This window comes from Charadrius vociferus, unplaced genomic scaffold, assembly GCF_000708025.1.
Source record: "Charadrius vociferus isolate BGI_N301 unplaced genomic scaffold, ASM70802v2 scaffold90, whole genome shotgun sequence".
Classification (NCBI taxonomy): domain Eukaryota; kingdom Metazoa; phylum Chordata; class Aves; order Charadriiformes; family Charadriidae; genus Charadrius; species Charadrius vociferus.
In genome coordinates, this window is record NW_009647222.1 from 8,550,237 (window position 1) to 8,577,440 (window position 27,204).

The 27,204-nt window shown below is 41.3% G+C and overlaps 1 protein-coding gene across 1 annotated transcript; it reads left to right on the forward strand.

Moving 5' to 3' along the window:
- Nucleotides 1–660: 660 nt before the first annotated feature.
- Nucleotides 661–26,050, forward strand: STK38L (serine/threonine kinase 38 like). Its single transcript, XM_009879687.1, has 14 exons — nt 661–787; nt 7,982–8,126; nt 9,985–10,036; nt 11,334–11,456; nt 12,055–12,138; nt 14,764–14,887; nt 15,447–15,601; nt 16,409–16,511; nt 17,305–17,366; nt 19,137–19,254; nt 19,673–19,796; nt 22,577–22,672; nt 24,303–24,394; nt 25,923–26,050. The coding sequence occupies exons 1-14, from the start codon at nt 661–663 to the stop codon at nt 26,048–26,050; spliced, it is 1,533 nt and encodes a 510-aa protein (XP_009877989.1).
- Nucleotides 26,051–27,204: the final 1,154 nt, after the last annotated feature.

Here is a 27,204-nt window from a genome sequence, read left to right on the forward strand (position 1 = left end):
CTTACTTCATTTCCAAAGCATCTCTTACTTGGGTGCATTGGGTGGAAAGCTCTTCTGGAGCTTGGGGGGGCCATGTTGGAGTCAGCCACTGGCACCCTGAGTTGCTTTCCGGGCCTTGCTGTCTCCCAGGTTTCCCTGGTGTCAGTAGTCCCAGAAGCACAGCAGCTGCTGAGGCTGCATGACCCGTGCGGTGTTTCCATCCCCGAGTCCTTTATGTCTGCGAATGTCTCCTCAAGGTTTTCTCGTGGCCGTGGGAGACAGGCACTGGGAACGTCTGCTCTTTTCGGTTTATGAGCTGGGGCTGGGCGAGCCATGGAGCGCGCTCTGCTTTTAGCTGTGACTATAATGGGCGACTCACCCAGATGCTCCATGGGGAAAGCAAGAATGACTTAAAATGGCTAAAACATTTGAACATCTTTTGCTTTTAAATAGCAAAGCCTTTTCCGACAGGGCTAATTTTACTTGATTTCTTAGTGCTACTTTAAATAGAACAAATGTAATTCATTCTGTAACTTTAACATAGCAAAACTTAGAACTTAACACACACTGGGGAATGAATAACAAACTAAAGGAAAATGAATATATAAATGAGGTAAATGAAATGCTAAAGTGTCAGTGACAGCTTGTTGCAGTCGTGTTATTTCATTTTTCCCTTCTCAGATGGGGACTGTTGTAAAAACTGGAGGGTGTCAGAAAGATCTGGTCTTGGCAATAACGTCAAAGAAGAATCATCTGCATGCAAAGTGTCTGATTTGTTGTATTTGGCAGGGAATGTTGCTTCCTTCAGGTAGCATATTAAATAAAACAGGGGTTTGTGAATGGTGATACTACTGAAAACATGAATTATGTAGGAACATAGTATTTATTTTTCTTTCTGAAACATACCCCAGAGCGGTGCTTGGCAAACATGCTGATAACTGTGAACTTCAGTAACAGCAGTAGCGCAGTTAGCATCATGTAGATGCAAGAATAGGAATATTAGGTCAAAACCTATTGAGATGAAGGGGTTTTTTTAATGACACCAGTGAGCTTTGGACAAGGCTTCATTCAGAACGTGGGAATCTGTATTTAGTAGTAACACAAGTATTAAGACCAGGCTCCAAGAGTTGAAAAATATTGGCCCATAATTGACACAGATTGGAGTAGAGGGGTTTTCTTGTTTGCTTGCTGCTCAGAGACTTCAGGATCCTGTAGTGTTTTGTTTGCTTCTGGAGGTTTCTCAAAAGCTTTGGAAGTGAATTCAAAGCGTGTTGCAGAAAAAGAAGGCCTCTCCAAGAGGAGCTTCGGTATAAACAATTGGATGGTGAAAATATGCACAACGCAGTTGCCAAATCTCTGCTAGCAGAAACTGTAGCGCAGAAAGTCATTTTCCCTCCAGGCTGATACCACAGTATGACCACTTTCTCCTTCTGTTTCATCATTGGAACTATCAGCTGTTGTACAACTTTTTTATCTTTGCTTTCTGTTTGCACGTCAGCTCATACCATGTACAGTTGCATGTTTCAGAAGTTGCCCAGGGTGCCTGGGTGGCTGCTGCTCCAGCTGCTGCTCCTCCCCTTTCTCTTGCTGGTGTGTCACACCACCTCGTCCTGCTGAGCCTTTGGTTGCTTATTTCATTTATCTGTCCCTGCCCACTGCCTTTTGGTGTGAATCATGCTGTTATTTGTGTGTGGTGGGTTGGTTGTGGGGTTTTTTTTTTCCATATATATATATAACTCCTGTCTCTCTTTGAGAGAATCCAAACAATTTGGAGGCAGCACGGCTGGCGCTCGTACTAGAAGCCTTGCTGTATCCATGCTGCTTTCCTAGATAGCACTTCATTTTTTAAAATATAATCCTTGTCACTGGTGGTTTTTAGTGCCCAGTTTTGCGAGCCGCTTTGCTGTGTTGTCTGTAAGGAGCCAAGCAGCGTTACTAAGTCCGCTCTAGCTTCTCGCCGAGAAGAGCTCCAGCACTACGCGCAGTGGTGATAGCTGGCATTTCTGAAGGTACTTGCTTTATTGAGTTGTACGCGTTTACTTTGGAACAGGTCTGGCACCGAAAGCTGTCTCTCCTTTCTCTCTTACCTTCTAATTCTTGAAAAATGCAATTTGTACGCTTCATTTCAGGAGCAAGTTGAATGAAAAATGTGTCGTGCTGAGAAAATGGGAACTTTGAAAGGCAGAAATATGTTTCAGTGTCTGCCTTACCCAGAGGCTTTTACTCAAGAGCCAAATTCCTTTGGAATGTAAATGGAAACTTTATAAACTTTGCAGTTTTACACTTTTTACTGTAATACTGAAGTGCCCGCCTGATTGCTAAGCTTTAGGAGAATGCTTGGGTGTATAAATGAAAATTGTCATCCTTTCTGTGAAGTGACGTAGCTGTTTTGGGGGGAAGTATTTAGCAAAGGCAGAGGGTAGATTTAGATTAGCTATTAGGAAGAAATTCTTTACCGTGAGGATGGTGAGGCACTGGCACAGGTTGCCCAGAGAAGCTGTGGATGCCCCATCCCTGGAGGTATTCAAGGCCAGGTTGGATGGTGCTCTGAGCAACCTGGTCTAGTGGGAAGTGTCCCTGCCCATGGCAGGGGAGGTTGGAACTAGATGATCTTCAAGGTCCCTTCCAGCCCAAACCATTCTATGATATCCAAACTAGAGACCCAGTAGCATTGTTCCATCACGTGGAAAAAAAAACATGGTTTTCTCTCTGAGAGAATTGTATGTGATGTTTGCTTCCTAACTTAAATGTGCACTAAATAACGAGTCCAGAGTATATTTATTCTAGGGGTGCTGTATAATTATACTACATGTATGTTTTCAAAAATAAGAATGGTATTTCCATTGTGTGACCTAAGTCCAGATTAATTTGATAGTAAGAACAAGCTATATGATATAATGCAATTGTGCAGGAAACTTGCTTGTAAAGATACTGGCACCTTCAGACCTGTTCTTACTGAAGTGAAGCCCAATTGTGATACCCACCACTGTCTAACTGGCGCAGACTTGCTCTTTTGCTGGCAGTCTGTGTAAGAGAAAGCAAGAATTGATCAAACAGGTTACTGTAGTATCCTGAGAAATGTGAAACCCTCTAATAAGGAAGATAGGTGGACAGTTTGGTTTCAGTTTTCACTGCTTGTAGCATACTCTCACATATTTGTATTCTCACTGAAGTGAGAAATCATTAAAAAAAGTAAACATGAAAGATTGGATGAGTATGTTAGAAGAATCTGAAATTATGAACGTACCTGCTTTTGAGGTGTGTTGGGTTTTGGTGTGTTTTGTTGTTTGTTTTTTTTTCTTTTTCCTATCAGAGTATTTTAATCTTCACCATCACTACAGTTCAAATGTTTGGTGACGTGAATTGTTACGAGTATGCTGTCTACTCCACATCCCTGTCCTGTTGCTCCATTTTACAGGCTGGAAAGTATGTCGTAGGAATAGAGCAAATAGAGCAAATTTCTTGAGACCTTGTAGCACATCTGTGTTGGGAGCCTGTTTCATCCCTCATTATCCTTTTCTCTTTAAAGTCTAGAGCTACCTGCATATGTGGAAATAGGTTCTAAAATTACTGAAGGTGACAAACCTCCATTCTTCCTTCCTGCCATGCTCTGTGCTCGCTCTCTTCTTCGCACGTCCAGGATGTCCTGAGATGGAGCTGTGGAGGCTGGAGATGATGCGCAGTTAGATTTTTGTGTTCTCATCCCTTCCTGATTAGAAAATCATCCCACAAGGTGCCAAGTGTTTCTTTCAGGGGCAAACAGTTTTCCAGGTGACTTTATTTCTTCCATCTCTCCTCTTCTGAGTTGTTGTAGCAGATGGGATTGGATGCCTCAGTGATTTTGTTCTGATTAACCAGAGCCTGAATCCAGCAGTGTAATATGAAAACATTAATGATGGACTGTGGGAGCTACCAAGAAGCACCCTGGAGAGGATGTGAGTTTTGAGTTGCCAGTTGTGTAGCAGAAGCTGGGTGTGGGGTTTTCAAGAGTGGAAACGCTTTCAGGAAAATCAGTCAAAGGTTTGACTTGGAGCTGTTGCGATAGATAGCAGTATAGACTGAAGTTGCAGTAAACACTGCTTGGCCTTTCTCTGCTTCCCAGTCAGGAAAGACATGGAAATAAAAAGATCAAATGTATGCTTGGACCAGGCAGCATTTTTCTATCAGGACGGACTTCCTCTAAGGAGACTTTTGAAAACTCCAGCTTGTTAGCACTGGGCCTGCTGTCCCCTTTCTGCTGCTGTACCTTGTCCTTCAAGAACATCATTCATCTTCTCCCTGCTCTGCTGCTGTCCCACCTCCCTCTTGGGGCAAGATGTCCCCTGGTCACCCCACACCTGTAGCTCCTCATCCCTCTCTCTCCTCTGCCCACGCTGTAGGTGCTTGCTGCTGAGCAGAGCAGGCATCAGGAGAAAGGCTCACGCTGTCAGTTCAACCGTCCATCCAGGAGGCACAGGCTCCATTCCTGGGCCAAGCTGTACATATGGCATCTCTGCTTCTGGCAGCTCCGAGAGGTTGTCCTGCGGGCTGTGTGCTGCTCAGTGTCTCCTGTTGATTAAGTTGGTTTGATGTCTCTCTCATTCACAGCCAGTGGTGTATCGTTTTTCCCCAAAGTAACAGGCCCGTCGGAAAGAAAGGTCTTCGGTCCTTGTTCACCAGAGGAGTTTTGGCCAAATATATCTGGCTGGTTAATATGACCTTCTTCGTGGTCTAGGGAGCCTAATGCAAGGCCACTGATGCAGCAGGAGTAGAATGGTTCCATTATGCAAAGAGCATGAATTTGGGTGAATTAGTAGTTTTTTGAGGACATTTCCAAGAACTATGGGTGGCACCTTTTCAGAACATTCCCGTTAATGTGCTGAGGTCAGTAGTAGTGTGTTGTCAATAAAAGGCCCCATTTTGAAGCTTCTTCCTTCCCACCCCCATCCCCTCTGGGATTTGTTTATAAAGGTCATACTTAAGGATTTTACTTGGTTACTCCCAATTGAATATTTGGTCTGGGATGTGGATTTGTGCTTTGTTTGGGGTTTGTTAGTGGAAGCAGAGAGGAAGGAGGAAAAAGGATGAAGAGCTTTTCTCTCTGTGAGTTGACATAGGATTTTGTGGGGTGCCTCGTGTCCCCTGCCAGGTCTGTGCTCTTTTCCACTTACTTTGTGGAACCTGGAGATCTCAGGGCACTTCTTGGTTTTATGAAGTTGATTTTTTTTTGTTGTTGTTGTTGACTCACCCCCAGTGACAAAGCTAACTGGGGCCACCAATTGCAAACTGAGCAAATGTAAACTAAACTCTGTCTCAAGGCAATGCTCTGCTGTGGTACAGCGTGGACCGGAGGCAGGGCTGGTGGGGTGTGCACAGGGTACGTGGGATGCTGGAAGCAAACGCTTCTGGTGATGTATCCCTCCTGCTTTGGTGGCCTCATGCCATGGTATGATGGGGAAGTAGGTATGAGTTTCTTCTTTGTTAAATAGCTTTCTCTGAGCTTGTTAGCTTACAGGTTGGGTTCTTGTCTATATTTTCCTACTGTAGAACCACAGAGAGGGTCAACCCCGCTATTTATAGCGTGATGTGCTAGTGCCAGATTTGTTATCTCCTTTTTACAGGCTTAATAAAATCAAGTCACTTAGATTTGCTATTTGGTAATGTCTGCATTTGTGAGTATAGGAGCATGGGGAAAACAAATTAACAGGAAACAAAATTGCGGTGTTATTTTATCCCACCAGGAATACAAGACGTGCAAAGGATAAATATCCTGTTGCTTGCCGGTGCTAGAGTGCACTCGTTATACCTTAAGTAAAGGTTAATCCATTTCAAGCCTGGGTTAATGCTATGTTATCCTGACACTCCAAAATGATCAGAAGGCGGGTTTTTACTCTATTAGGTCATTTCTTGAAATAACTTAATCACAGATGCCAGTACGTGGTCAGCCTTTGCTCTGTTTGATTTGGGTGTGTCAACATGCTGTAAGTTTTGCTCTCAGGTACCTGTTTTATGTTTACCTCTTCCTACCTATCAAAAGAGAAAGAGAGTGTAATATTGTATCACAGACTCAATATGGTCAGCAGAGCCAAGTTCTTCAACTTTTCAAGAAGTGTCCAGTATGGGGTACGTGTTTGTGTGAAGGATAAACCCCTTGATTTTTAGTAAAGATTATTAACAGTTGGCAACTCTTATATTTCTTTAGTAGAAAATGAAAGGGGATAAAAGTTTGATTAAAAAACAGAAATATTGACATCATCATAAAGCAGCTGTAGTGCTATTAAAACCTCATTGTATATGTATAGAGAAATACATTTTTATTCCCAGAACTCCGGCATCTTGCACACTCCAAAATACACAGCTAAAATAATATGTATGTAATGCTATAAAACGCCTTTATTTGTGACACAGCAGCTGCATTTCTGACAACAAATATCTTATTGTTGCACCAAATCCAATTAAAAATCCACACGATGAAATGCTGTCTTCACAGAGGGTAGCAGGGAAATCCAAAACAAAAAACCCAGAGTAGAATTAAGCAATCTTCCTGTCTGCTATGGACACGCAAGTTTTCTTTTGTACGAAACTTTTAATCGGTTCACCTTAAAAGGTATTAGGATCTCCTTGAAAATCATAAACCTAATTTGGGATTTGTCTTCCTCAAAATCCCCTGGTGAAATAGAAGGGTTACGTAAATAATCAAAAGGAAGTGTATGTACTGCTGTGTAATTTTCCAAAACCAACCCCAAAACAGCCTGAACAAATGAGCGTGGGGCTGAGATGCTGCTATTTGTGGCTGCCCTCTCTGAGGCTCTCCTGAAGTGCCTCAACCCACTTCCAGGTAGGGCGTGAGTCCTAGGACAGACTGTGCTTTTTTTAAAACTCCTCTAGCTTCCCTAGACCAGCTGCAAGAGGTTCAGAACTGCCCTAAGATCTCTTTTTTTCCCCCCGCATTAAAAGTGACATTCTAGACATCCAAATTCTTTGGGTTCAAGATGAAAGCTATCGAAGAGAGCAGCCGTTCTTCTTTCCTCTTTCTTTCCAGTTTTTAAGTGCTCAGTGACCACCTGCCCTGACCTATAAGTACTTTATCTACATGCGCAACGCATTTACAGCTGCATAAGAAGATTCCCCCCCGCCCCCGAATCTGAGAATCCAAGCACAGGGAGCTCTGTAACGAGCAGCCGCTCCAGAAAACCCTCATTTCGTCGGTGGCATTGCACAGGGGTGGTCGGAAAGGAGGCAAACGGAAAGACTGGCTGCCTAATGGCCTTGTGACGGGGAAGGGTTTTCTATTTTTGGTGGCTGGTTGTTGCTTTAAGAAAACAGCCAAACAAAAAAACAGCAACAGAAGTTTTCCATTTGAAATCCAGCAATTCCATGATTTCATTTTCCTGGGATGATTTCTAGATTTCCACATGCAATTTTGTTGAGCGGCTTTAAAATTCAAAGATATTTGATGGCTGTCTTCTGTCCTTGAAATACCTTCTCTTCTGGATGGTATTAGGATTTTTGTGCATTTACTTTTTCATTTTATCCTGTTCTTTTGGTAGCACCTGGCATTTCTAGAACCTGAAGCTGTCAGAGTTGTGGCATTTCCAGCTGTGGGACCTGCCTGGTCCTCCTCTCGCTTCCCTCTTTTCTTTTCTGCACTCCGCCACCTTTTCCCTTCCCCAGACTGGGCTCACGTCCGCCGGAGGTACATTTTCCTCATTTGTGGACAAGCGCTGCTGGATGAGCTGCCTGTAGCCTGCATAATTCTTTGCTATGATTCACCCTGTGTTTTGCCAACATGTTGTTATTTTTTTTAGAGAGTGGGTAGTAAGTCCTCTTGCTATCTTGGGATAATTTTATAATACAGTTTTTTAATGGAGTTTTTTATATCTAAAGAACAGCGCCTTTCCTGCGAATTTTATAGCGTCTAAGAATTTGGAGATGGAAAGTGGGAAAGAGGAATATACATATTTTATTTTTTTTTTAATTTTATTTTTTCAAGTGAGTAACGATTTGACATGCTCTGTTTCAGTACATGTTACCATGGCGATGACTGCAGGGACTACAACATCCTTTCCCATGAGTAATCACACCCGGGAGAGAGTGACGGTGGCCAAACTTACACTGGAGAACTTCTACAGCAACCTAATTATACAGCACGAAGAGAGAGAAACCAGGTACTGGCTCTGCTTCCTCTCACCCCTCTTCAGCTTTTCTTGGTTGGCTTTTGGTGGTATTTGTTCAGGGGTACTTTGACCCCCAGGCACAGAGCTGTTCTCAGAAGTTTTTCTGTACCAGGTATCAAGGAGCTACTCCCCAAAGGGCACGAGGTACCTTTCAGCTGCTGGCTGTGCTGGTAGACTTGTGAACATCCCCTGTTACTGGCATCAAGCAGTCACCAAGTGACCAAGGGCATCCGCTTTTGACATTCTCATACAACCTACCTCCTCATCAGATTATTATTACTTTGCAGAAACCGCTCTGGGCAGGGTCTTATTTTGCAGCACGCGTGAGGTTTCTGTTTCTGCGTGTGGGGTTGGTGACTTCCAGTTCCTCTGCACGTGCCACAGGGAATAAACTCTACAGAGGTAGAGCAGCTGCAGAGCTGCTCAAGGGTGGTAACCTGGTTTTGTGTAAGGCAGTGGCTCGTGGTGGCTATTCATGCTCTGCAGCATGGAGCTCGTGCCAAGACTCATAAACCCTGCAGAAGGGAGTGTACAGGAGGTAGGGAACAGGACCGATAGGAGAGGTGTTTCACAGGGTGATGGGGTAAAGAAAGGAGGCAGAGAGATGAGGGTGGCCTGGAATGGGAATAAGTGGCAGTAAAGAGCATAGAGTTGGTGATGGGAGGGTTTGAGAGGCTCTTGGATGGGCAGGAAGAATTTTGGGGGTAATGTAATACGCACCTCTAAATTATTCTTGGATGGTGTTGACTGGTACTCCTTGCATTGGTCAACTCCACTTTTAACTTCTCTCATTGGTGCCCAATTCTGCCTCTGATGTTGTGAAGAGCTACTTGAATTGTCAAAGCACCAAGCATTTGATTATAATGAATGTTGTGTTTCAAATTGTCATCAGCATGTGAAATTATCGTTCCCCTGGTAATATGTTTTTAATTGAGGGGTTTTCAACTGAGCAGCAGGGTTGCTCTCTTCATCATATTTAGACATTATCCCATGTAACTGAGTTCCTTCCAGTTAGGAGAATAGACTGTGTACCGAGGGCCTTTAATTTAGGGGATCCTGCTGTGCTTCCCAAAGTGCGGAAAGACACCAGCAGCCTGGCACCCAGCCTTTGAACTCCTGGCCCCTGCTGGTGGGTAACCGGCTTTCTGAAAGCTTCACTTTGACAGTCATAAAGCAGCAACTTGCAGGTGGAAAAAGAGGGGTCCAGTAGACACGGTGCCACATGCTGACCCTCTGCCATCTGTGGGGTACCCCCAGGCTTCGCTCTCCACTGAGACTCCCAGCCTGGCGTGGCACCAGCTGGAGGAGCCCCGGGACTGGTGAGCCCTGGCTTGGACAGGACGCTGGGAGGAGATGATGAAGATGAATTCAGAGGGGTAGAGTTAGTAGGCATGAGGGTAAAGGGGGGCAGGACCAGGTGTGTAACCAGGGAGAGGTCAGCAAGGCTGAGAGTGGGGGTGAAAGCTGGAGCTGGCTGAGGTGTTGGAGGTAGACCTGAGATAGAAATGGTGAAAAAAGTTTATTCTGATTTGCACTCTTAATTGATAAAAACAGCCTTACTTCAACACGATTATATGAAGAAATACAAGTCATTAAAATGATTATATGTTTGGACCTTTAATGCCTAATTCTGCAAACACATAAGTATGTGCTTAAATTTGCTTATACATTTTCAACAGCTTTAGTCACAAATGATTGAATGGATGGAGTGGGCAGTAAGTCTTCAAATTTCCATTTGAGGCAAACTCTTCGGTATCTGGAATATGTGAAGTAAAGGCACCTTGCTGTAGCGTTCGTTTCTTTTTAACAAATAATTAAAAAAGCAATTTTCTGTTTCTCCTCTTTGCAGGCAGAAGAAGCTAGAAGTGGCTATGGAAGAGGAAGGCCTCGCAGACGAGGAGGTAAAACTACCTGAGTGACCTTTGAAGAGATCGCTTTGCTTTTTTTGCACTACTTCAAAATGGCATTTGAGCTTACAGAAACATTAGCTAGCATGGCATTAAGTTCTACTTTGTAAATGAACGTTGGCCCTGTAAATAGCTTGTTTATTAGGGAAGCTGTGAATATGCTTGAATGATACTTGCAATAGCTAAGGCTTTTCGTGCCACCCTTAGTTCTTATGAGACATATGGCCACAGCAAGTATATAGCATACTTTCCAAAGATTAAAATTGTTTGCCATTATATTTGGCAAGAAAAAAAGATGAGATGTGCTTGGAAGGAGGGGGTAGAAAGCAAAATGCTGAACCATTTTTTCTTGATTTAAACAATAAAGTGGGCACACACTTGCTCCATTTGGAATCTGATGAGGAGGGATGTCTGTCCAGTTGATATCTCTCAGAACTTTGGTCATTAAGTTGCTTTTCTTGAGGTCCACCACACCACTGCTGCCTGGACTGCCTTCAGGATAGGCAGGGAAATAAGTAGGAACAGTGCCTCCCTCATTTCTGAGTAACTTCTGGGAAGAGGGAAAAGTGAGTGTGGGTGTGTAATGCCATCTTGTGGTTTCAGATGACACTGTCATCCCAGTACAAAATCTGGCAGGTGCCTGATTTAGTACTTGGTCTTGTTTAGTAGTCTCTGAGATCTTCTCAGCATCATTGGGAGCATAGGTCAGCATTTGTCTCCTCTCAGAGTGAATCCCCTTGACATTTTTATAGAAAAAAATATATGACAGCACTTCGACAGATTTTTCATTCAAATACGAGCGTTTGCCAGCCCTAAACCAAATGGATTTTGCTATAGATAGTGTAAATTGGATCTCTGCTGCCTGTTAGGCTCCTTGTTGCTTGTCATCACTCTTTTTGGTGGGCTGCAAGTTTCAGCTTCTATTGATCCTTCACACTGCCCAAAAACAAGAGTCCTTGCCTCAGCTAGTGACTTTGGCCTTTGGACTGATGTACTTAGTTTGAACCAGTATGATTATTTTTTTTCATTATTTTTTATTACTCTTTCTTTATATCTAAGTAATAACATAAAACACACCCCACCCCACCCAAAAAAAAAAGTGAAACTGAGCATGAGGCCTCTATATAAAAGACTCTGTGTGTGGAACTTTGAAAAATTCAGAAAGACTTCTCCTTTTACGTTTTCTCTGTAATCCTAATGGGAGAGACAATACTTCCCAGGAAGGGAAATTGTATATCTTGACTTTATACTGTCAAATGACTTATAAATTTCTGTGTATGTGTCTCCTTAGAAAAAACTGCGCAGGTCACAACACGCTCGCAAAGAAACAGAGTTTCTGCGACTGAAGAGGACTAGACTTGGCCTGGATGACTTTGAATCTTTGAAAGTTATAGGAAGAGGAGCATTTGGGGAGGTTTGTGGCTTTCTTGCTTGAATAGGATATTAAAATTGCATTGAACGTTAAAATGAAACAGTTTAATTACAGAATAAAAAGTTCCAGTTGGGGAGTTCTATTGCATAAGAATGGCTATTTGAGTAACTGTGAAAGTGTGGTAAGTCCAGTGATGAATTATGTGCATTGATTTCTCAAGGCCCCTGGAAAGGCCCTTATTTTCCCACAGTTTCTTATTAGCCCAAACTGATGTTGCCCATGTGGCCCCCTGAAAAGATGGATTTGCAGTTGCACAGCTCCTCTCCGTAAACATCCTCCCTGCCGCGTCACATCATGGTTGTCTCTGCTTCTGAATTTTAGTGTACGCAATCTCACAGCTACCTGGAATTTACTGTGCCTGCTAACTTTTCCTAAAACAGTAACTACTTCAAACTATCTGTTTATCCCTAGTGTTAGTGTTGTACATGGTGTAGAAATATTTTTTTTTTTCTGTGTGTTCTTAAATGTTTAACAACAGAACTTTTCCATGCCCAGCAATTATGAGCCTTCCAATAGGTTCCCTGCTGGGGTCTAGTTTCTGAGGTAGAGAAGATTGATGGGCTTATGTTTCTCATTATAGGTACGCCTTGTTCAGAAGAAGGATACAGGTCATATTTATGCAATGAAGATACTAAGAAAAGCAGATATGCTGGAGAAAGAGCAGGTTTGTGTTGTATATGTCCCCTAGATTTCAAACTTACACTGTCTGGAAAATTGCTGAAGTTCTTTGCGACAGATACTATTTGGTGCTGTTTTCCCATTCTGTAGCCCCGAGAATGGTATAGCAGTCCAAAGCACCTATGGAGTTGCTACCACGGTACAAAAGAATAAGTAGAAGTTAGGAAATAAGGTCATGTAGCAGCATTTTTTAAAATGTTTCATGGACAACCAATTTGGAATAGTGACAATGATGGGGTTTTTTTATCCCTTCCTTTATTAACGCAGACCCTATAGTACTTAATCTGTAAAACTGCATTTCAAGAAAAGTAATACTGTGCCAAAGTAAAAACTGGGAGTACTTGATGTTTTCTTTTGATCGTTAGATACCAACAGATGTTACATTGTTCATTGGCTTTGTTTTCATTTCTAGTCAGGTCTTGTCTTGTTTTTGTTTGCTTTGGTTTTGTTAGTTTGGTTTGGTTTTTGCTTTTACTTTTTAGTTGACAGTTCACTGCAAATTCCTGGTAGGACACAGCAAGTACTGTAGCACCGCAAAGCAAAGAAATCAAGCATGGATGTCTCAAGCGAAAGGGTAGATAAAAGAGGACTTTCCTCACCTGTCCAAACTTTGCCCATCATTTGTTCTTGTATGACATTTCCCTGCAGTGGTACTTGTACTTCATTTTTTTTTCCTGGCGCATGCTTTTTGTCTCCTCAAGCTCATGCCCTGAATATAGGGAACCAGAGGAGCAGCAGCATGTTCTGCACAGCAGTCGGGATGTGTGTGGCCCTCTGGTTGAAGCCCCGCCCCCATTTCATAACTTGATGTGGTAAGGAGGCTGAGCTCACTCTCTCCATTTAGGTTGGGATGGTAATCTTCCCTGGAGAGTGTTTATCTGCTGTAATTTTCATTGCCTGGTTTGTTCAACGGAAAGCAACACGGGACACAAATACAAGAAAACTAAGATTATTTTTTTTTTCAAGCCTGAGAGCACTGGTTTTTAAGCAAGGATTTAATATTATATTTTATAATTACGTGGAGGAGTGGAGGGTGGAAAGAAATATTTTCTAACGAGAATAGGTGGATCTAGACAAACCAAAGTTGGAGTGCCTGCTACAGAGAGAGAACCCATTGCCCTGTGAAACCTCGTGAAAAGAACACTTACATGCAAAGATGCTCCTGGCCAGTAGAATTGGGGTAGAGATGCAGAAGATTGTTTGCTGCTTATTGGAAGTAGCCCTCAAAGCTGGAACAGTGGTACATATTTTCTCTCCAAAGATGCTTTCTGGTGTATGAATAATGAAAATCTTGCAGCTATCAAGAAATATTTTTCCACGTATGTGTCTTTCATTTTCCTTCAGGGTGAGGGTACACTGTAGTGATTTGTACACCTCTCCTCCGATCTCCATTACTCTTAGTTTCCAGTGAATTCACGGGGTAGCAGCTCTCCATGTGTTTTTCAAAGCCTCAGCTGGGACTGGAATATCCTGAGCAAGGTCAGACATTCCCAAACTCACTTGCCCAGGGCCAACATCAGCAGCAGTGCTGGCCGCATCAGTTCTGGGCCAGCTTCATGCATGTCACTTGGAGGAATGGCTCCATCTTCTTTTCCCTTTCCTCCCCCTTAAACAGCCCAAGACCCTTACCTTTTTTTGCACTGCGTTAACGCTGGCCACTGAGCTTGTTGCTACCTGCTGTCATCTGTAAGGGCCGAAACTCATCCCAGCCCCTTTTCCCACTTGGACAAGGCACTTGCCATGCAGTTCCAGTCAAGTTTGCCATGTACACACATGGGAGCAGTCTCCGCGTACCATCTGGAGGGGGTTCACACACCATCAGCAGCGTGTGCAATGTGGGCTGGGGAACTACACAGTAGTTCACTGTAATGTAATTAAGATATTTCTCTGTTTGCACAGCAATAAAGGAATGGGGTTTTGCAGGAAGTAATTCGTTTAGGCACTCTGTCACTCTTGCTGGAGAAGATTCCCCAGGCTTATCTTGCCTAGTTTAAACTGTGAGATATCTGTGTGGAAGTAGCTATTAGTTTTTTGTTTGTTTGTATACGTATACGAGAAATCTTGTAACTTCTGACGGTAATCATAATGCGTCTACTATTTTACCTCTTGGTTCTTGTATTCTTTAAGACCAGCTCTGGCCTTTTTCAGTAACTTTGTCAGTATTTGCACCTTGAATTGCACATAACATTTTTCTCTGAGCTTGCAGTGCCATATAAAGCTCTGTGATGGTCAGCTCTATTTTTTTTTTTTTTTTAATGTTCCTATCTCATTTTAGGGTAATAATAAAAAGGGGAATTGCACTTTTCCACCAGCTTTTTCAGTTCTTTCCAACGAACAGAAAGAGCCTAACAAGCTATGCTTCTGCAAAGTTGTGTAAGCAGTTATTTCAACATTGCGTTGACTTCTGTGTGTTTCTGCTGGGTATTTTGTGAGGACTTTGTAGTGTTTAAGTAAAAAACTATGAAAAATATGAGTATTAAAAGAGTATGAAAAATGTTTTTTTTCATTAAAGATCATGAAAATATACTGTAGGACTAGGAATATAATGTGGTATTCCTTGTTGAAATATTTAAATTGCCCTTTAATAGCAGTATTTTTAAAAAAATTCTAGGTGGCCCATATCCGAGCAGAAAGAGATATTTTGGTTGAAGCTGATGGAGCCTGGGTAGTGAAAATGTTTTACAGCTTTCAGGATAAAAGAAATCTTTACCTGATCATGGAGTTCTTACCTGGAGGTAAGCTGTTTGTTGTGGTGTTAGATGATAGAAGTACTTCTTCCTTAGCTTTCGTTGTCAGCTTCATAAAATGTTAGAAACAAGCATGCTGTATAATTTGTTATCCTAAAAAAATTTAATGCTGTTTTAAATGAAGTCCCAGTAATGTAATCACTCTTGATTTTCAGTAGGAGGAGAAAGGTTATGGAAGGGTATTAAAATAGACTTGGATTAAATAATTATTCTGATCCAGTGTTCTGCTTTTTACTGCTGAAGCTAGTAAATGCATGCAATACACAAAGCCAGTAAATACATGCAGTAGATGTATTATGCATTAAAATTCACTGTACCTTCTTGAGCTATCCAATTAAAATTCCTATTTAGGATTTTCAACAGTTTTACATCCAGTTTACTGAAAAAGTATTTTGGGTTTGTAGGTCCTTGCAGTAATAGTTTCATAATTAGTAGCTACAAGGCCAGTTACAAGGTTAAATTTGGATTCTGCTGGGGTTTCACATAGAATTAGTCTTGTGATTAAAATGTTCTGATTTCCAAGCTGTATTTTCTGCTCTTTGATTAGGTGACATGATGACCTTACTAATGAAGAAAGACACCTTATCAGAAGAAGAGACACAGTTTTACATTTCTGAAACTGTGCTGGCCATAGATGCTATTCACCAGCTGGGATTCATCCACAGAGATATTAAACCAGATAACCTTCTGCTGGATGCTAAGGCATGTAATGTGCATGTAAACTGCCTATGCTTTAAACATACCAGTCCGCAGATAATGCCATTTATAGTGGCGCTAATTGGTGGGAACCAGTAGTGCCATATCAGTGATTTTAAACTAGCTGGAGTAAAGGCAGAAAGTGGTCATAATCTTTCCTGTTCAACACTAGTCTACTTAAACAAAGCAAAACTGCCCTTGTTTTTTGTTGGAAAGCCTTGTCCGGATGCTCATATTCATACACATTAAAAACTGATACACTTAGTTACTTCAAGTGGAATGAAAGCATGAAACATTCAGACAATGTGAAATTGTTCAGTTCCTGCATTATCGTGTTTGTTTTATTACCCACTCACCAGTGGAAACACTGTATGTCAGACTGGCTATAGCGAGCCATGAAACAGACCCAGTAAGCATCACGCACAAATGTGTAGACCATCTAGAACTGACACCTGGAAACCTGATTAAAAACAGGTTGCCATCAAAACAAAACAAAGGAATTTTGTCCTGGAGGTTTTCTCAGTCTCCGTGGTATCCAGTTCAGAACAAAACCAGGCAAACTAGCTGCCCTCTGCTGTTGCAGAATTGTAGATGTAACCATTCCTGGGGCAGGGAGCAATAACTGTTTTGAGAGAAAACACGGTCTTGCAGTACATCAAGATTCAGTCATTATTTGCCTACTTGTCCTGGATTAGGTAGTCCTGTGCAAGTCCATCGTGGCCTGAGAAGGCAAGTGCAGTTATTGAAACTTTTTTTTGAGCATTGCCTTTCTAAATCACATTTTTATCTTCTCTGATTTTTATTTTTTTTTAGGGTCATGTAAAACTGTCTGATTTTGGGCTATGTACAGGGTTAAAGAAAGCTCACAGGACTGAGTTCTACAGGAACCTTACACACAACCCGCCAAGTGACTTCTGTAAGTATAGGGTGTCCTAGTTCAATATTGAAATAGTTTTGAGCTGCAGCTGTGCCACGTTATAATTCGTTTCTGCTGGGTTGAGCAAGATTGGTCAGGCTGGTTGCATTTAATTGGAAAACTGGACATGCACGTTCCCTGGGACACGGAAGCATTTCACAGGAATGCTATTACGATTTCTGCAATGTCAATGTATTTTTGCACATTTGTACGCAGATACAAATACACATAATGTAATGTATCTATATTTTAATGTATTTTTCGTAACAATATTAGTGAAGTTACAGAAACACCCTTTCAGAAGGGACATGAGTTTCACGTGCCGGCTCACTGAAGTCAGTGACAATCTCAGGAAGCTTTTCATAAGAGTAAAGTTGTTCATCAATGTGCCTTGGTGACACATCCACATTAGTGTTTTATTCTACAAATGTAAAATTCGTCTGCAGTTCCTTAGATTCTTTGCTTGTTGCTTAAAAAAACATCGCCTGTATCTGAATATACATTGCCAGCTGCAACAATAAGTGGTGCTGTTCTCAGATCAATCTGTAAGACTTTTAGCAAGTTCTAATTTTAGAATTGCTGACCATGTGTCCTACTTACATGAGTTTCAGCTGCAAATTGGACAGTAGTTATTCATTATCATTTTCCCATCTCCAGTTATAATCAAGTATTTGTTTCTAGACTAAAGCATTCTAAAGACATAAAATAGTTATTCTTTGAAAACAGAACGTTATCACTCTTTTCTTTTAATTCTCGAATGCATTTATTATCTAATAACTATTTTGTAAATTAGCATTTCAGAATATGAACTCAAAGAGAAAAGCAGAAACATGGAAGAAGAACAGGCGGCAGCTGGTGAGTTGATAAAATCATGTATAGCTTTTTTTTCTTTTCAACTATTACTATTAAATAAAAACGGAGCATTAATGCTGCTGTTTTTTAAAAACTGGAAGGCCCTCATGTCTTACAGACGTTGCTCTCCTCAAGCTCCCAAAATTTCAGTTAACTCAAAAGAAGGTCGTCTAGTGATTCCAGTTGTGGAATAGCTCAGAGATTGGAGGAAGAGTGGAAGGATGACCATCAGCTGGGTGGCTTCGTCTACCTGTTTTCAGAGCTGTGACTAGCAAGGCCCTGCTCTTCTCCAGGCCTTTGTTTCCCTTATGAGCATTTGGACTAACTGACCTCCGGTGTCAGCAACGGCTTAGCAAAGCCGTACTTTGAGTTTGTCTCCTAAACTGACCTGGCATTGATACTGTGTGTGAACTCCTGGCTTTAACTCCTGCAGTTCAGCGTCACAAGAAGATGCGTAGCAGCGTGACTCTTTGAAAAAGAATTGCGGGGAAAACTTGTTTGTCCTTCTGCTGAATGGGAATATGATGGAAAGGCAGTGGAGGATATTGGCACTAGAGTGGTGCAGCTTGGGTTTGTACCAAGTGGTCAAGTAATAAAGGGCCCTCTGGTGTTAACTGAGTCAAAGGAAAGTATCTGTCAGCCACGGGACTTCAGAATTTTAGCCCTGCTCATGATTTTCACCAAGTAGCAGTTGCAAAAACCTCAGTTTTCATATTTTGAAACTTTTTGTTTAGCACACTGTTTAAAAAGCGATATGCCACAGTATTCCCAAAAGGCTTTGGGGTTGTTTTTTCTTTCCTCATGAGACATCGTGAGATTACATTGCAATCGTGCTGCCTCACAGGGGTTGTGTTTCATGCCCTTACCTCCTGATTGCGGTTAGATCCCTGAAAAGATACATCTCCAGGTCAGTAACTGACGTGGCAGAATGGTGTGGTGAAGTTCGATGAATCATGAGACAGTCCAACAGAGAGAATAAAAGGCTGAAAAGACAACTTGTATCAACACTATATGAAACGGAGCCGCATGCTAGGTTTTCAGTTGATTCAAAACTAAATGTTTTGGCTCTGTTCGATAAAATGAAGTATTTTGTTTCCGGTCAGAAAAATGAAAGTAAAAGATTTTTCTGGCAAAACTGTTTTTTGTGGACTTTTTTGGTTTTATGGGTTTTTGTTGGTTTTTTTTTTCCCCTTGCCCTGTGCAAAATTTTCCATCAGTAAAGAGAAATTACCAAATAGTTTGAGATTTAGTCGTTAGCCAAAATCAGCTAGTCTGCATGTTCAAAAGGTTAAAGGGATGGATCCTGGGTCCAGTAAGAGCTCAAATTAATTTTGCAATAAAGGCAAGATAATACATGGAACAGCTAGTGTATTACGAGTGTCAGACATGGGAATCTACCACTGGTTATCCCTTTTTTTTAAAAAAAAAAAAAAAAAAAACAAACCCAAACCACAACTACAACATCAGAACTTCTTGGGTATTTTAGTAATGGAGCTATCTGAAACTTTAGCTAAGATGACCTGACATTGCAGTAGGAATATTCTGTGATTTCGTCACGTTTAGGAGAAGGATTTCCATTTACTTTCAAGCTTCTCTCTTCTTACTCATGTAAAAGAATAATGTTCTTGGGAATTCACAGTATCTAAAATCCCAAATTAAGCATTCTTGTCCAGCCAAATAGCAAGCTTCTATATGTGAATCCTCAGGAAAAGGTTTTGCAAACTGTAAAAACGTAGTTTTTATCTTTTAAAGGGTTTATTCTTTTTTTTCCAGGCATATTCTACTGTTGGAACCCCAGACTATATTGCACCAGAAGTATTTATGCAGACTGGGTACAACAAGCTGTGTGACTGGTGGTCTTTGGGAGTGATTATGTATGAAATGCTAATAGGTATGTTAAAGACCCAACCTAAGAATCATTCAAAGTGTTTAAAGGTAACAGTGTCCATTAGTTCACGGAGTCTGATCCCCAGCATAGTGGAGGTACCAGAATTTCATTCAGTTCTTCCTGAAGTAACCCCAAATTCAGCTTCCAGAAGACTTTGAAGTCCTCCCACCTTTCTAAGAAAACAGCAAGAGATGATGCCTCAATTAGTTGTTTTGGTGAATAACTGTTCACTATTAGATATTTCTGAGGTTCAGTCTCATTACTTGGAAATAACAAAATAACCTTTAATGTTACATTACAAAAAAGAAAACTGTTGGCTACTACTGGTTGTTAGATTTGGGAGCTATGGTGGCAAAATAGAGGCCCAGGTCACTTTCCTCTTCTGGGAAAAGCTTGTTAATTTTTCTGTCTGTTTGTGCAGGGTATCCACCTTTCTGCTCAGAAACGCCACAAGAAACTTATAGGAAAGTTATGAACTGGAAAGAAACGTTGGTATTTCCTCCAGAGGTGCCCATTTCAGAGAAAGCAAAGGATTTAATTCTAAGGTCAGTAACAAAAGCCCACTTCTGGCTGCTCACCCAGATATAGTCATCTTCCATTAGGGTACATTTCCATTCTGCAGGAAGGAAGCTTTAGATTGGAGGGAGAGTTGGTTTCTTCGGTGTTGCCATCCTTGATGGATTTTTTTTTTTTTTCAGTCTTTTTCCCTTTGCCATTTGTTTACCGTGAAGGTATAAGCTGTAATGATCTTGATTTGTACCACTGTATCACGAGAAACAGAGCAGACCTGAAAAAAAGAAGGGGGGGAAGTGATTAACAGACAATTTTTCTCTTCTCAGAGGGAAAATCGCTCAGCGGCATCTAATGCACTGAACAGAAATCTTTTGGTGTTTTGGATTTACTCACTTCTTCCAAAACACCAGTGTTTAATCCATTCAGTTTGCATTGAAGTTTTTGGGAGGGATTTTGGTGTGAAGGTCAGGCAGAAATGCTCTCTTGCCTTGGGGTGTTTTGGAAGGGATTGTTTTTCGGCTTTGATTTTTGGGGGAAAAAAAAAGAAGATAATATTACAAGCTTACGTGATTTTGTTCCAGGGGAAAAAGGGGAATGTACTGAATAGGCAGAGCCAAGAACTTGAACTTATTATTAGTCCACGCAGTGCTCCAGTAGCATACCGTAAACATAACAACAGTTATTCTTAATCCAGTTACAGTGATACTAACATAGTTCAAATTATTTAATTATTGCTAATATTCATTAATAAGTTTGAGTATAACTGTTTTATTACTCTTTCAGTATCTATTTCTCTAGTGTTTTGCATAACCTCTCTCTGTCAGCATCCTGATTTCTTTGCTAGAAAGAGTGCAGTGGTGCTGCTAAGGATTTCTTCCTCCTCAGTCTTGGCTGTGTTTGGGGCATTTTTCAGATATTTTGGGCAATTTATTTGTCTTGCTGATTGGCTCATGAATTCAATTATACAATGGCTACGTGAATTTATTAGCTTTTCCCCGTATATGGAAGGATTTAAATTAGGGTAAAACATCTTTAGTTATAGACAACTTACTAAAGCAAGGTGAAAACAGCAGGTTCTGCAACAAACACCTGGCCATTGGGTACTTCGTCCATTACAGCTTGGACAAGTTAGACAATGGTTGTTTCAGCCTAAAGGAAGTTGCAGACAAAGCTAAAGTTTCTCTATTTTTATGGATACAGATAAACCCAAACTAAAATAAGCTCAAATTTAGACAAAGTCTGACAAATCCTGAGACTTGGTCTGGCTTGTTACAAGGTTTGAGGTCTATTACTAGTACTTGGCATCAATACTCTGGCGGGGCTGCAGCAGAAATATCAGCTGCTTTTTTTTCCCCAAATGACACTTAACTACAAGTAAAAGAACATTATGGTCTCTAATGGGAGACAGTCTATAGCCTAACTTGCTATATTACTAAATTACCTGCTGAAAATTTCACTAAGCAGCGAGATGACCTTTTATGTATTGATGTGAAAAGCTCCTTGCGAATGTGGATGATGTGATCATGTGGAGAGATGATGAGTTCAGGATAACTAAATCACCAACCAGAGGCTTTGCTCATCTATACAAACAGGATTTCATTTAACAGAGGCCAACTGACCTGCTTAGAGCAACAGGAGGCCCACATCCCCATCCTACCAAGTGCTCCCCACTTCCAGGAGATCGTCAGGTGACTCTACGCTTGGCAAGACCAAGCTTTTTGTTTGACATGGGCTTTTTTTCCCTGTTATTGTAAACCTCCCTCTTTCTGTCACTTTTGACACCTTTTGCCATGCTCAAAGAGGCTGCAAGGACAGTGTAAATATATAAAGCAGTTATATCTTTGCTAACGCATACAAGATAGCTAGGATTTCATGAACTCCTAGGCTAAGCCTTGGTATGCTCCCCATCTCCTTCATGAGATATTTCAGAGTCTTTTCCAGCCAGGCAGGTGTCAGTCCAAAGGAGTCGGCAGCCTCTGCTGCTCCCTGGAACAAATCCTTGATGTTGCCGAGTTGCTGTTGGAGAGCTGTCACCTGCCTATCTTTTTAGGACGTTATACTTCTCTTGATGCTGTTTTTCTTCCTGCCTACTTGAGCAGGTAACAGTTGCTATCTCCACAGTCCTCTGTCTCCAATTTCACCGTTTCTTTTTCTTACTTGACTCTGCAGACTTTTCCACAGCTGCTTCTCATAAATTGACGTTTTATTCTGGAGTTTGAGGTGGTTATGCAGCTGGGCCATATCAGAAATAGGCCTGGGTCTTTGTACCACCAGCACCTGGACTTCTAAGGAGAGGGAAGAGGAGCCGACAGGGAGAACAGGAACATGGCATGTTTTGAAATGTGTCTGTTGGCTCATTGTAGTTCCAAAATGTGACATCGGACAGTAGTCCTGTTTCACTAACTGTATCTGTTCCTGTCAGTTTGACTGTGAAACATGGATTTTAAATAGCTGAGAACATGCAGAGGAGTTCTCAGCGGTAGGGACTTAAGCCTCCATTCCAAGCTAATCTTACAGGGCGAGAACTTGCAGCAACTTTTCACAAACCTTGAAGATGGGGATGCAACTTTTTAGAAAAGGTGTAAGTTATGATCATCGTGGCTTTTTGTTCTGGGACTCTAACAATATTCTGCTTCTACTATTTCCCTCCTTTCCTAGGTACAACGGGCTGCTTTTACATTACCCCAAAGTGATGGAACAATTTGGAGGAAATTCCTCAAATTCCTGATACAGGATGCCATGGAAGTTTTATTTGCTGTTGCTTCTGTCTGCATTTATTGTAACATTCCCTTTATTTCTTCTACTTTTTCAGGTTTTGTATCGACTCAGAAAATAGAATTGGTAGTAATGGAGTAGAGGAAATAAAAAGTCATCCGTTTTTTGAAGGAGTCGACTGGGGACATATCAGGTATACAGATACATTTTATGGAGAGAATAAAAGCCATGAAAGCGAGCATTTCATGCGCTGTGATGTCAGGGATAATTATTTCTAATTTATCTTTTATTTTGAAAAGCAGCTACTGGCAGTAGGTGGGTGACAGCAAAGGTTTTTGGGCCTTGCTGACATTCATAGGTCTGATCAGTTTAACTGTCTTGAGATGCCTCAGATTGCCCCAGAGTGCCCGGGATGGAAAGAAATTGTGGCAGGGTGGCTGTGTTATTCCTGATGTATGCTGTGATGTCAGCAGAGAGCTCCTCTTCCAGTAGTAACAGGCTCTGCAGCTATCGCTATAATGGACTTTTTTTGTAATAGAGCACGAGAAAAGCAAACTCTATTCCAAAAATGCAGGGGAGATAGATGAATGAAGAGGAGAGGCAGCAAGTAGGAGGAAAACACAGGGCACGTCTTTACTGCACGCTGCAGATACTACACCCGAGTGAACCGGTATGTCTACAGAGCGCTGGGCAGAGGCACTGACTCACCTCAGAGTCGCAGCCTCTGTGGCCAAATTCTGCTGGGTCAAGCCCGGGTAGAGGGCCCGGCTGAGGCACTGCTCTAGTTCCAGCCTGAGCTTGTGCCTGCAGATGCTAAACTACATCCGCACATACCCAAAGCGGTAACACCTTTAGAGTAGACTTTGATGGGACCACAGATACTTTCAGTTGAAATGATGGCGACTGTTCAGCTCTCTAAGGTTTGAGGTAGTCCGCTCTTTCAGTAAATACTGCAGTTTTCTACGTGAATATCCATACTGTGGGTGTGTGGTTGTCCAGCTCTTGTACTTCTCATTTCCTTTGGTGCAGAAAGCCTCATTTACGTTATCTTTTCAGTGTGGGAGACTTTAATAAGCACCAAGAGCAGTGATGTATCTGTTCATGCCACATTTGGCAGCCTGGCAAAACGGTTTTCCTGTTCCACCCAGAAGTGGATTTAATTGTAACTGTAGTAATTACAACCGTAATAAGTTTACAGGTGTAAATTAATGACTTTCCCATAGTGCTGTGTTCCAGTTTGAATGCTTTCATGGAGCAGATCACTTAAGCAACTTTGAAACCACCTTGAAACTTCTTAAAGGGCTGCCTAATTGTTGAGCTAATAAAGCAGTAACATGTCAGAGCCAACTCATTTTGGAGGAGAGACACTGGTGACTGAGTGTCAGGTATTTGGATGAGGTCCAGGCTGATGAGCGCTGGAATTGTGAAGCAGCACATCTGATGGCTCCAGATGCAAGTAAAACCCTGCTCGGCTGGGTAGGCTGGGTTTATGAAACGAAGGTAACCGCAGTGGTTCTTGGTGACAACACAGATCGTATCCATAGCTATATGGCAGATAAGTGTGGAATGCTCTATCAGTTAATGGGAAAATTATGTTTTCACCAAGTTTGCCAAGGAGGTACCAATGCTAGATAGGAAACCAATAAATCTCCCCACGATGTCAGCAAGCAGGTGAGTCAGATACATCTCTGATGGATTCAGTGGAATCTTTGTGCTTTAAATTAAAGGGATATTGTAACTGTAAAAAGCTAAGTTAAACAAAACTGGAACTTAATGTATCTTGTCCTAGTATTCACTGTTCCGGCATTTATTTCTGTTTGCAGAGAAAGACCAGCAGCAATCCCTATAGAAATCAAAAGTATTGATGATACTTCCAACTTCGATGAATTTCCTGAATCTGATATTTTACAGCCAGGTGAGACTGCCATCGTAAATTCAAAATTTTTAAATATGATGTGCCAGAATACTCCACAGATGCCGTTGTTGTTTAGATTCATTTTTCTGATACCCTAATCAAGGTAACATATGGACTTGATCTAGAGACTTTTTAAAGATATAGATGTAAGCTTACAATCTCTCATAGCTTCTACTTCTGTCTAACTTTGCAGGGAAAAAAAAAAAAAGCCCACAGATTTTTACAGTTAAGTCTATTAGTAAAAATGGTTTGCATATATAGTGAGCACAGAAAACTGTACAGTTTTCTACCATACAGTCTGTCTAACCTAATTCTGGTAAAACATTATGTACTCGTTTGCTTTTGATCTTGAATGACTTTTGAGTTTCATGCCAAATATAAACGTTCATATTTGCGGGTAAAAATTTTCAGACAGGTGAATATTTAAAATAGTGATATATGAACCTGAATGGCTCTGCAAATAATTTTTTTTTAATTGTTAATTTCTATTGGCAAGTAATACGAAAATTTTATACATAAAAGGCTTAGTTCTCTGACATGCCAAATTCTCCCAGTTCCCACTGTTTTCAGTTAATTATTAATGGCTTAAAGATAGGCAGATATATAACAATGATTAATTGATGACAGATAAGTGTAGACGTGCTAACAACCATAAGAATTATCAAAAAGCTGTTGTTGGGTTTTTTTCTGAAATGGCTTTTATACAATGGCAAGTAAGTTTGGCCTTTTAATGCATAAGCAATCAGTCTCCAGTGCCTACGTTAAGCTGTTTAAGTCCATATTTGGAAAATGCCAGTACATTTGTATTGGATTTGGCATTTCAGACCCACTGAAAATGTTACTGTACATCTAGATACTTAAATACAAACTTTGATATCACTGTTTGGCATCTTGAGTTGAAAATATTGTTACAGAACTCTAAAAAGCAGCAACCAGAGAGCTAAATGTAGAAGCCCGCTGCAGTGAGTGTCCGTGTGCAGCATGCTAGCCATGGGGCTGGTCATAAAATAAAAGGAGGCTGTATAAGCCTCACTGAAGCTATAAGCAGGGAGGAAGTTCTAGGAGAGTAATGTGTGCCTGATATGTGTAGTTCTCTTGGGAGAACTTGGATAGATCTTTTTCTTCTGATTGTGGTGAGGATAACACAATACGTATACATTCATTTGTTGTGCATGGAGCATCCTGAATGTTGTATTTTTCATAATTATATATCTTGTGGGTGTTTTAGAGGTTCCTGTCAAGGTACGGGAGCCTGTTACAGTGTGTAGACATACTAAAAAACCCAAACAAAAAAAAACCAACCACAAAACCAAAAACCTTTTTCTGCTTCAGAGATATATGCTGAAATTATAACTCTCCTCAGACCAACTGACCTGATTAAAAAAAGGATTTCTTCAAGGTGTTTCTGCTGACTAGGGAAGTAAGAGTTCAGGGCTGTTTATGTCAGTGCTCTGTGAAAAGTCCTCTCAGAAGCAGTGCTGTTTTTAATTGTTTTTTTCTTTTTTTGACTTTTGTTTCCAAATTCTAGTGCCAAACACAACGGAACCTGACTACAAATCCAAAGACTGGGTTTTCCTCAATTATACCTACAAGAGGTTTGAAGGGCTTACGCAGCGTGGCTCAATCCCCTCCTACATGAAAGCCGGGAAGTTGTGAAACAAAACGCAAACCCACAAAAGAAAAAAAAATACAAACCTCAGGTAGCTGCATCACCAGACCCGCTTGGCGTTAGTTATCAATACATTGACTCTGGTGCGCATCAATTTCACAAGGAAATTCTACAGGATTAGGATTTCTAAGACTACTACAGGAATTAGTTGGCAGTGCCAGCTGGCTTTTTTTTTTTTTAATATTTGAATATTTTTGTTAACTTTATTATACGAAGGTACTGGAATAAAAGGAACGTACATCCCTTTGTAACTGCACTGCCTATGTGTGTATAACGGTTAATTATGCCTCTCTGTACTGTGGCTGTGTTTGTACTGTAAACCATCTAATCCACCCAGGAGTAAAACAGATCATTTTATGCAGCATTGTTATTATACTGCTTACCTGGTGGGTTTTAGATATGCAGTATAAAAAAACCCATTGCCCACATTTGCAAAATTCTCTGAGCAGTTGCTCAAGGGCATTCCAGTTGTGGTCTGCAGATACCCCATGAGTGTGGCAACGTTGGATTATTTTAAATGGCAGTGTCCTGTGGGCCTATTTGTACCCTGCCTACCCTCGCTCTTCCCCGCTGGAGGGCTTTGTCAGCCGATCATCCCGTCTTCTCTTTCTTCCTTTTCCCCCACTGTGTGTGGTGGTGAAACAGTCTCTGTGATCTGTTTAGTGGTATTTCTGCTTTAAATGATAATTGATGGGCATTACTGTTTAAGATGATGATGCCCATTGGCAATTTCAGAAGAAAAAAGGTACCTGAATAAAAATGATAAAGATTTTTAACAGAAGGGAGACTTTCTGATGCCAAGTTCTGAAGAGATGGTAGAGTTTCCAAGGCTGCGTTCCTGCCTCTGCTTTAAGACAGATCATCTTTTTGCTATTCATAATTCAAATAGCCTTTTCTGTCTGTGCAAGACGTATTCTAGAAAAGTCATCAAATTGCTGCTTTTTCTTTTTTGTCTCCCTAAGAAGTTCCAGGCAGAAGGGAATCCCGCTCTAGCCTCTTCTTTCTGGAATGTCCCGTAGCAGCCTCTGCCAAGCCAGAGGCAATGGAGTGGCCCACTAGTCTCAGACTCTTCTGTGGGCTCCATCCTCTTCTAGTAGCTCTATCTAACGTGGACCATGGGATTACAAAGGTTCAGCTGAGC

What these genes read in the sequence shown, in the direction of transcription:
- STK38L (XM_009879687.1), top strand. Translation starts at nt 661, where the DNA reads ATGGGGACTGTTGTAAAAACTGGAGGGTGTCAGAAAGATCTGGTCTTG. An exon ending in CACGAAGAGAGAGAAACCAG is followed by an intron (nt 8,127 to 9,984) that starts GTACTGGCTCTG and finishes TCCTCTTTGCAG; the next exon opens with GCAGAAGAAGCTAGAAGTGG. An exon ending in TATGTATGAAATGCTAATAG is followed by an intron (nt 19,255 to 19,672) that starts GTATGTTAAAGA and finishes CTGTTTGTGCAG; the next exon opens with GGTATCCACCTTTCTGCTCA.